The sequence below is a fragment of the Brassica napus genome, chromosome A3 (genome assembly GCF_020379485.1).
Source record: "Brassica napus cultivar Da-Ae chromosome A3, Da-Ae, whole genome shotgun sequence".
Lineage (NCBI taxonomy): Eukaryota > Viridiplantae > Streptophyta > Magnoliopsida > Brassicales > Brassicaceae > Brassica > Brassica napus.
The window spans coordinates 4162918-4173489 of record NC_063436.1 but is presented as its reverse complement, the minus strand read 5'-3'; the positions used below and the strand labels follow the sequence as shown (position 1 = coordinate 4173489).

The window sequence follows — 10572 nt, the reverse complement described above, 5'->3', positions numbered from 1 at the left end:
GATGTTATTATATGCATATTAATGTCTTTGAATGAACAGAAAAATACAAACCCTATTTAAGAAAAGGCGACGTGTGAGTGATAGATATCCATTATAACATATGGTTTGTTAGAGAGTGATGGATGATCGAATATAGCAAAAGAACTTTTACTATTTGGTGTTGCTTGCTTCAGTCTCGTATGAAGATGGAACTTCAAATCCAAATATTAGGCAAACCTAATGGAAATCATGTCTTGTTTGACATTTACCTAAATAAACAAAAAGAATTTTATATTTTAGAAATAAAACATTATTCTGTTCATATTTTACGTTAATATTATATATATATATATATTCCCAATTAATGAAGATCAGGTACTGTTTAAATGAACGACTAATATATTATTTTTCTATAATTAGTTCATATAGTAACACCATAAATATCAACGCATTATTTTTCGAGACGCTGGAGAATTGGTTCCGGTTTTTCCATCGTTTAGCCTTTAGCTTTTGTTGAGTAAGAAAGGCAAAAAAAAAGTTTAGTGCTGTAAATCTATTGCTTTGTGGAATTACACAGGCCCCACAGTGATTTTACTTTATATTTAGGGTTAGGTGGAATCTCTATTGCTAATTGGTAATTAGGCAAAAGGCAAAAGAGCTAATGGCGATGTAATTATGATTCATAGCAACCATAATTGAAGGAGAAATATGTTAAGAGCATCTCCAATGTATTACTCCATTTTTTACTCCAAAATGGTGCAACATCAAAATGGAGTAAGGTTTTACTCTAATGTATTACTCCATTTTCTACTCCAAAAATAATATTTCTTAAAGATTTCATTTTTATTTTATTCATAATTGCAAATAAAATCTTATACTTATAAAAATTTACCAATTAACCCCAACTATTTTATGTTTACGATAAATAATTAAAATATAAATTATTTGAATTAAATATTTATTATTAAAAAGTACAAGAAATCATTAAAAAGACAACATATATGTGGGTTCAACAATGAGCATTAGAATATTTTTCCGACAAATGATCAACTAATGTATTTCGTAATGAAAATGAGCTTCTTTATCTTTGATATTCCTAAATCGAGCAAGAAAATTTTGAAATCAGACATTTTCATCTTCTGCAATTTTAATACTCGGATGTGGAGCTTCTCTTCCAAGTTCAATTGGTGCATCGAGTTCACGCTCATCTATACAAGATCCAAATGTTCGTGCGTATATTCAAACTCAACAAATACAAATAATATCAAAGCGAAATGTTGAATCACAAGATCAACAAGCTCTTTCTTAGACTTCTCCGTTTGGACAATATTTCACCGACCTTAGCGGATCCGGAACGGATTTTCCAGATTATTAAATTTACTTATTTTATGTTATTTTTATTTTTATTATTTATTTTTTCTGTTATTTTCATTATTTATTTAAAATTATTAAATAATCCTTTGTGGAATATACTATTTTCATGTTAATGTATCATTTTAAATATTATTTAAGTAAGAAATAAAAACATTAAAGATTGAAAGGACTATTTTATAAATAAAAAAAGTTCAACTCCAAAATGGAGTAATGGGTAAGATTACTCCATAAATGGAGTAACCCTAGCCATTACTCCATTTTCAACTCCAAAATAGAGTGAGGTTGGAGAAGATTTTACTCCATAATGATGTTTGGAGTTGAAAATGGAGTAGGGTTGGAGATGCCCTAAGGGATAGAAGCAGTGTTCGAAAATACGCCCAACGCGGCCGCCTATACAGTCACTATACGCTATGCGGCTTTGCAACGTAGCGAAATCATCAAATACGGCTTATAAGACGGTTTGTTAGAAAACGGACGTATACACGGTGAATAGTGCGCACAAATGGTGCCGTCTATACGTTTGCATTTTTTTTTTGCTCTGCGCATGTTTGTTTTGTTTTAAATATTATAATACTTTCGTCTATTTGTTGGTATGTAGTTTCATTAGCAGTGTTCAATGCTATAATAGTCTTTGCTAAGTGAACTTTTTATAGTATGAATTATAATAGTTGCAAAATACGATCAGTGATTTCTTACTACGCATTTATTTTTCCAAAAACTGCAGAAAATCATTCAAGGAATTTTGGTATGGCTGGGTCATCTGCAAATTCAAATCTGAACCAAGCAGGATCTTTCAAAATTTCCAGTATTGAAAACCTTATATTATTTTTATTTTAATATTAATCATCAATAAATTATATATAGGGCAATTGTCGATAATAGCACATTTTGAAGTTTATGTCTCAAAAATAGCACTAGAAGGAGAAAGTCACAAAAATGACATTCATTAAAGGGTAAAATATCCTTAATACCCTTAGTTTAAAATTAAATAAACAAACAAAAATAAATAAAAATAAATAAAATTAAAAAAATGAAAAAAAAGAAATTTTTTTTATAGTTTCAGATTATATGTTTTCAGATTCGAAATTTTTATAAATTTTTTTTTGAAACTTTTTTTTTTCGAAATTTTTTTTTATTTTTTTTTCAAATTTTCGTTTTATAATTTACAAATACTTTTTGAAACTGTTTTCTGAAATTTTTATTTTTTATTTTAGTATTTATTTTTTATAAAATTTTAAACTCTAATTCCAAAACCCCACCCCTTAACTCTAAACCCTAAGGTTTGGATTAATTAACCCAAGGGGTATAAGTGTATATTTACCTCTTTAATAAAATCTATTTTTGTGACTTTGAGCCTTGAGTGCTACTTTATGAACAAAAACTTGGTTTGGTGTTATCCTAGTCTTTTTCTCTTATATATATGAATATATATTATATCCGCTTAGGCCCCGTTTAGGCGTCCGCGTATACAGCTATACGCTAGGCGCTGGGTCACCGCACAGTGAGCGCATAGCGTATTTTGGAACACTGGATAGAAGTGTTAAAAATGTAGTATAGAGAGAGAAATAAAGTCGCATTTGTATTATATCTAACCTACCCCACTTACTCTATAAATTATATGCACAACTATTAAACTTTTTTCTTTGGTCAACAACCAGACAATTATATTTAAGTGCCTAATTACGTAACTTTCTCAAGAAATAAACGAGCCCAATACCACTCACCTCAAAAACCATCCCACACCCACAGAAGCAAGTAACAGCGGACTGTGCTAGTATAGCACTTAGTGGACCAAATATTACTCTTTCCGTACGACATTGAAATAATCAAAATTTGAGTAATACTCGGATGTTAATACAGATTGTAACAAAAATATGTTATTTTATAATCGGAAGTCGGTGGGAAGGTAACATCACAATCAACGTTGGCCTTATCCTAAGTCCATCTCCTGTTTAGTTGGTGTAGCTCCTAGATTGACTAATACCCTCACTCCACGTGTTACTCTTCGTCTTTCTCGACACGTGATGGTAAGACTAGTAGATACATGAAGAAAAAAAAATCCACCACAAACCATCTACAATTTTTAATTTATTAAAATGCTTCCATAATATTTCCTATTTAAAACCAATGATAACTTAGCCAATGGTTGACCAACAAAATCTATATATATAAAGAAATGTTCGCCTCTCTCCCGTGAAGCCACATCATCAATTCGTGCGTTCTGGGAGTGACACGTGTTCCATTTTATATTTAGAGCCAAAATAAATGAATGCAGTTAAGGGTAATTGAATCCAGCACCTTTAGCACTGGTAATTTCTCTTAGAACCACTAGGCTAAAGGCACTTTTTATAAATATTTGGCCGCGAAAATACTTATTATCGTGTCAGCTAGAAGCCCATGCTTCTTCTGCTTGTGGCCAGGGCCGACACTGAACTGACGTCAAGATGAAGGTCGTGAAGTTAAAAACTTTGCTCCAAACAGTTTTGCAATGTTTCCAACCTTTATAACTTGATGCATACTCCCTTCGTTCCTAAATGATTCATGTTTTAGAAAAATATTTTGTTTCTAAAAGATTCATATTTTACATTTTCAATGTATGTAATAATGGAAAATTGTAAATTTCAGAAACATTAATTGTGTTTACTGAATTTTGATTGGTTAAAAATCATAGGAAATCACTAAACACAGAAAATCATACATTTATTATCAAAATTTTAAGTGTTTTCTTAATAAGTGTGAAAATTTTAAAACATAGATTATTTAGAAACAAATGGAGTATAATATATATCAAAATACATTTGTTGTACACGCTTTTATTAGTTTTGCTTTTAAAAGAAAGTAGTTACAGTTATAAATGTTTTGTGCCAGTGAAGTAATGGTTGAAAAATCTCTATACATATGTCATTTTAAAATAACACCCAACTTTTATATATAGTCAATACATATGTCCATGTTATATTCTAGACTAAATATTTTCTCTTTTAAAAATATAGAAAACAATTTTTTTAGTCTACAAGCAAATGTTGTAGAGCAAGTATGCATTATACAAAATAATATATATTTAAAATCCATACACAAAAACATAAAATTTGTTATATGTCTCTTTCTGATACATGCACACTCCACTATGAATAAGAATTAAAAAAAACAGTATTGTCATCAAACTTTATCACAAATCCACATTTGTACATCTATAATTATGAGTTGGACAATTAGTTAATTTGATACAATACCAAAGCAAGAATAATCGAAAAACAACTATACCACCGCATACTAATAAGTAAGACATAACAGATAACCAAATTCTTGAATCTTAAAACAAATTTCAACTCGAACATTTAGTGAATATCAAATTAACTAATATTCCGCCCGTAGGGCGGGCCGACACTAGTTAATAATAATAACTTGGCCAATGGTTTCGACCCAGCAAAACAAATTGCAGGCAATAGATGAAACCATTAACGGTGGTTTTACATTGAAAACCATTTGAACGTTTTGTTGCACATTTCACAAAACTAAATCAAAACCGTCAACTGTAAGTGGAGAGTAACATATTGATGGTGATGATGAAAATGATCTAAGGTCATGGGTTGTAATGTCAAATGAATTCTGTAGACTAGTCAGTATAATAGTTATTTTATGGAGCAGTATAAACAATATAGCTGAGAATATTTTTGGAAATATTCTAATTTTACCAGAAATTTGATTCTATTTTCAAATTTATTTGTAAAATAATCATTTTTATTAATTTCTGATAAAAAATAATAATCCAACTCTCGTAAATCATTTATAAAAAAATATTTATAGAAATTTATAAATTCAACTTCACTCCTAAATATTAAATCCTAAACAATAATCAACAAATCATAACTTTATTACTTTGGTTATGATAGGTAAACACGAGCATAACTTAGAAGTAATTTAAATGTAATAATTGAGAGTAACTTTAATGGAGTAAATAAGAGTAAAATGGTAGAATAAATAAAATAATGAAAACAAAAACAAAAGTTTCTCGCTATTATTACCAATTTACCATACAGTTACCCTTTTTATTGTGTCATAACCTAGTAATGATGAGTTTTTTTTTTTAACTTATGCATTATAAATATGTTTAGTGATCTATTTCTCAGCTTTTTGTTTTTGTTTCACGTTATCATTTTAACATTTTATAGATTATAATGCTAACTAGCGAGACAAGAATTTTTGTTTATTATTCTTTTAAAAAGAACAGAAAATGATTGTCCTTTTTGCCTAAGAAAATTCTTGCCTGAAAAATCTCTGGTTAGAAGAAAAACAGCAAACGTCTTTATATTCTGGAGAATCAGTCGTGCATGTATTCTATTTTCTCGCTTTTTTTTTTTTTTTTGGTAAACATGTTAAAGTTTCTCGCTTTTCTTTAAAGAGGGATTTTTTCCAAGAGAATTTTCCAGCTGTTTTCCAAAGAAAAATGAGTATAATTTTCTTTAATTTAATTTAACATTTTTAGAAAATTCTTTTGCATGCGGAATCATTTTCTAAAAAACGATATCCAAATATGGAATCCACTATATAGTTCGTTTTGTTCTAGAAAAATGTATAGTTTTACTTTAGATTTTGCCAATAATCTAATTTTTATTTTGGTGGGTGTCTTATTTTCTTTAATGTATTTGTATGGCATAGATATTTGCATCCACTTTTAAATATCTTTTTTAAGCAATATGGTACATTTTTGTATTTATATTATATTTTTGCATCCACTTTTATAAGGTCACACTTGGATTTAGATGTGACGAGGCCTAAACACCATTGCTTTTATACGGATGGTGGACATGAATGTTTAACGAAACTAATAAAATTGTTGGATAAAGCCAATCCATAAAATATCATTTTCAGTTTGTACACGTCCAAGTATAGTTCATAAAACATAAATTTTATCAATTTAATAAGCTCTATGGTTATATTGTAATACCTTAGGAAGATCAAGGCTAAAATAGTTAGAAAAAGTCAAGTATTTGATCAATAAGGTCAATAAATAAATGCTATATTAATTTATCTAACTCATAGTTTTCTAGTATAAAATGTGAATGTGGGCAATGCAAAGACTCATCATCTCATTCATTCATAGTTTCTGTGTATCTTAATTTTCTCTCTGCAGTTTCCAAAAACACTTTCTGTTGTCTCTTTTGGATCAATGGTGAACGGTGTGTTAACGCGCGTCCACAGCCAACGTGAGCGTTTGAATGAAACGCTCGTTGCTCAAAGAAACGAAGTCCTTGCCTTGCTTTCCAGGTATCTCCTCGCATCAATCAACTTTTAAAATGGTAAGAAGAGAAGATAAAAGTTTGATCACACTTACACATGATGAGTCTATAGGGTTGAAGCCAAGGGTAAAGGCATCCTGCAACAAAACCAGATCATTGCTGAATTCGAGGCTTTGCCTGAAGAAACCCAGAAGAAGATTGAAGGTGGTGCTTTCTTCGACCTTCTCAAAACAACTCAGGTACATTCACTCAAATGGGTTACTACTGAAAGTTTTGATCTTTATGGTGGTGAGAGTTTTGGTCTTTTTGGTAGTGAAAGTTTTCACCTTTTGGTAAAAAGGAGTTTTGATCTTTTGGTAATAAGTTTTGATCTTGATGGGTAGTGAGAGTTTTGGTCTTTTTAATAGTGAAAGTTTTGATCTTTTGGTAAAGAAGAGTTTTGATGTTTTGGTAATAAGTTTTAATCTTTTTGGTAGTGAGAGTTTTGGTCTTTCTGGTAGTGAAAGTTATGATCTTTTGGTAAAAAGTTTTCATCTTTTCGTTAAAAAAGAGTTTTGTTCTTTTGGTAATAAATTATTATCTTTTTGGTAGTGAAAGTTTTGATCTTTTGGTAAAAAGTTTTGATCTTTTTGTATTGGTATTGGTAAAAAAAAACAGGAAGCAATAGTGTTGCCACCATGGGTAGCTCTTGCCGTGAGGCCAAGGCCTGGTGTGTGGGAATACATAAGAGTCAATCTCCATGCTCTTGTGGTTGAGGAGCTTCAACCTGCTGAGTTTCTTCATTTCAAAGAAGAACTTGTTGATGGAGTGTATGTCTAAACCACTTTCTAACTTCAAATTCTGTTTTTTTTTTACTGTTTGTGTGTGTTTTAACTCAATGATGTCACTTTTGAATGGCAGTAAGAATGGTGATTTCACACTAGAGCTTGATTTTGAGCCATTCAACGCGTCTGTCCCTCGCCCAACGCTCCCCAAGTACATTGGAGACGGTGTTGAGTTCCTTAACCGTCACCTCTCAGCTAAGCTCTTCCATGAAAAAGACAGTTTGCTTCCCTTGCTTAAGTTCCTTCAACTTCACAGCCACCAGGGAAAGGTAAACTGTTCAAATCTCTTCTTCTTCAAACACAGAATCTTGTCTGAATAATTTGTGTGTGTTTGTCGTGTAGACCCTCATGCTGAACGAGAAAATTCAAAACCTCAACACTCTTCAACACATCTTGAGGAAAGCTGAGGAGTATCTAGCCGAGCTTTCACCCGAAACACCGTACGAAGACTTTGAGGCCAAGTTTGAGGAGATTGGTCTTGAGAGGGGATGGGGAAACAACGCCGAGCGTGTCCTTGACATGCTCCGTCTTCTTTTAGACCTTCTTGAGGCCCCTGACCCTTGCACTCTCGAGACCTTTCTCGGAAGAATCCCAATGGTGTTCAACGTTGTGATCCTCTCTCCACATGGCTACTTTGCTCAGGACAATGTCCTTGGTTACCCTGACACTGGCGGTCAGGTTGTTTACATTCTGGATCAAGTCCGTGCCTTGGAGACAGAGATGCTGCAACGTATTAAGCAGCAAGGACTCAACATTACTCCAAGAATCCTCATTGTAAGCTTGCTCCAAACCATGGAATCTTGTTTGTTTGATGTCTGAATCTCACTTTGTGTGTGTGTTTTGCTTCTGTTGCTGCAGCTCACTAGACTTCTCCCTGATGCGGTGGGAACCACATGTGGTGAGCGTCTTGAGAGAGTAGATGGATCTGAGTACTGTGATATTCTCCGTGTGCCTTTCAGAACAGAGAAGGGTATAGTTCGCAAATGGATCTCAAGATTTGAAGTCTGGCCATATCTTGAGACTTACACCGAGGATGCTGCCGTTGAGCTTGCCAAAGAGTTGAAAGGGAAGCCTGACCTTATCATTGGGAACTACAGTGATGGAAACCTTGTTGCCTCTTTGTTGGCACACAAACTTGGTGTCACTCAGGTTAGAAGGCACCTAACTCTCTGTTCAATGATAGTTTTCAAAGCTTCAAGCTAATTCTCTGTGCATTCTTTCTCACAGTGTACCATTGCTCACGCTCTGGAGAAAACAAAGTACCCTGATTCAGACATCTACTGGAAGAAGCTTGACGACAAGTACCATTTCTCATGCCAGTTCACTGCTGATTTGTTTGCAATGAACCACACTGATTTCATCATCACCAGCACTCTCCAAGAAATTGCTGGAAGGTAAAAGAGATTGAATGATAAATGGTTTATAAGAGAAGTGTTTGTTTAAATATTAAGAATGGCTCTTTGTTTCACTCATTTTTCTTGCAGCAAGGACACTGTTGGACAGTACGAGAGCCACACGGCCTTCACTCTTCCAGGACTGTACCGTGTTGTTCACGGAATCGATGTGTTTGATCCTAAGTTCAACATTGTCTCCCCTGGTGCTGATATGAGCATCTACTTCCCTTACACAGAGGAGAAGCGGAGGTTGACTAAGTTCCACCCTGAGATCGAGGAGCTACTCTACAGCGATGTTGAAAACCAAGAGCACTTGTAAAGCTTTTGAAACACTCTTTTCATCTTGGAAACGTTCTGTTTGTTTGTGGATCTTCTAATCTTTATGTTCTTGTTTTTTGAAACAGATGTGTGCTCAAGGACAAGAAGAAGCCCATCCTCTTCACGATGGCTAGACTCGACCGCGTCAAGAACCTATCAGGTCTCGTTGAGTGGTACGGGAAGAACAAACGCCTCCGCGAGCTTGTTAACTTGGTGGTTGTCGGAGGAGACAGGAGGAAAGAATCCAAAGACAACGAAGAGAAGGCCGAGATGAAGAGAATGTATGACCTCATTGATGAATACAAGCTGAACGGTCAGTTCAGGTGGATCTCCTCTCAGATGAACAGGGTTAGGAACGGTGAGCTCTACCGTTACATCTGTGACACCAAGGGAGCCTTTGTGCAGCCTGCGTTGTATGAAGCCTTTGGTCTGACTGTTGTGGAGGCTATGACCTGTGGGTTACCGACTTTCGCCACTTGCAAAGGTGGTCCAGCTGAGATCATTGTGCACGGCAAGTCAGGCTTCCACATTGACCCGTACCATGGTGATCAGGCTGCTGATACTCTTGCTGACTTCTTCACAAAGTGTAAGGAAGATCCGTCTCACTGGGATGAGATCTCTAAGGGAGGGCTTCAGAGGATTGAGGAGAAGTAAGAGAGAAAAAAACTCATGCCTTCCTGTTCTGTTACTACTTCATTAGATTCTCGAGTCTTAGCATAACTTATCTTTTTTTTTTTGTAATAGGTACACGTGGCAGATATACTCACAGAGGCTTCTGACATTGACTGGTGTGTATGGATTCTGGAAGCATGTTTCTAACCTTGACCGTCTTGAGAGCCGCCGTTACCTTGAGATGTTCTATGCATTGAAGTATCGCCCACTGGTATTGCATTATCTCAATACTTGTGGCCTTTTTTACACACTTTTGTTCGTCTCTAATGGGGTTTATGTGTTGGGTCTCTTGTAGGCTAAGGCTGTTCCTCTTGCTGAGGAGGAATGAAGAAGATGTGTGAAGAATTAAAGAGCTTGAAGAGAGAAAGAGGTTGCAGTGTGTGAAGAATAACAAAAAATCTCTTTTGATTCTTACTGTCATTTTGATTTTAGGAGCGCTTTTTGTGTTCCTTTGCTTCTTTTGTTATTTTCAATCCTTTTGTCTTTGTTTTATCATTGGCCTCTGCGGCAATGCGTTGTATTCTGATTGTTGAGGGAATTAAATTTCGATTTTTCTATCTTAAAACCCCTTCATTCAACAGATATGAGTGACATGAAAGTGATAAGTGTGAGTTTGAATGATGAAAAAACAGAACAAAACAGAGAATGAAGTAGTAGAACGATATGACTTTAAGATGGAAGAATCAGTAGCTGACTTTTGTTCTTATAAAGGGGACATAACAAAACAATTATCCATAATAACACTATTACAATTGTTTAAACAAGCTTTCC

The 10572-nt window shown here is 33.9% G+C and overlaps 1 protein-coding gene across 1 annotated transcript; it reads left to right on the top strand.

Annotated features, from left to right (window-relative positions):
* The first annotated feature begins 6371 nt into the window (after nt 1–6371).
* LOC106434916 (sucrose synthase 1) lies at nt 6372–10358 on the top strand. The gene is made up of 11 exons (XM_048771788.1): nt 6372–6621; nt 6706–6832; nt 7251–7402; nt 7494–7686; nt 7760–8191; nt 8276–8566; nt 8645–8811; nt 8902–9126; nt 9216–9779; nt 9874–10012; nt 10097–10358. The coding sequence occupies exons 1-11, from the start codon at nt 6524–6526 to the stop codon at nt 10127–10129; spliced, it is 2421 nt and encodes an 806-aa protein (XP_048627745.1). The 5' UTR covers nt 6372–6523; the 3' UTR covers nt 10130–10358.
* Nucleotides 10359–10572: the final 214 nt, after the last annotated feature.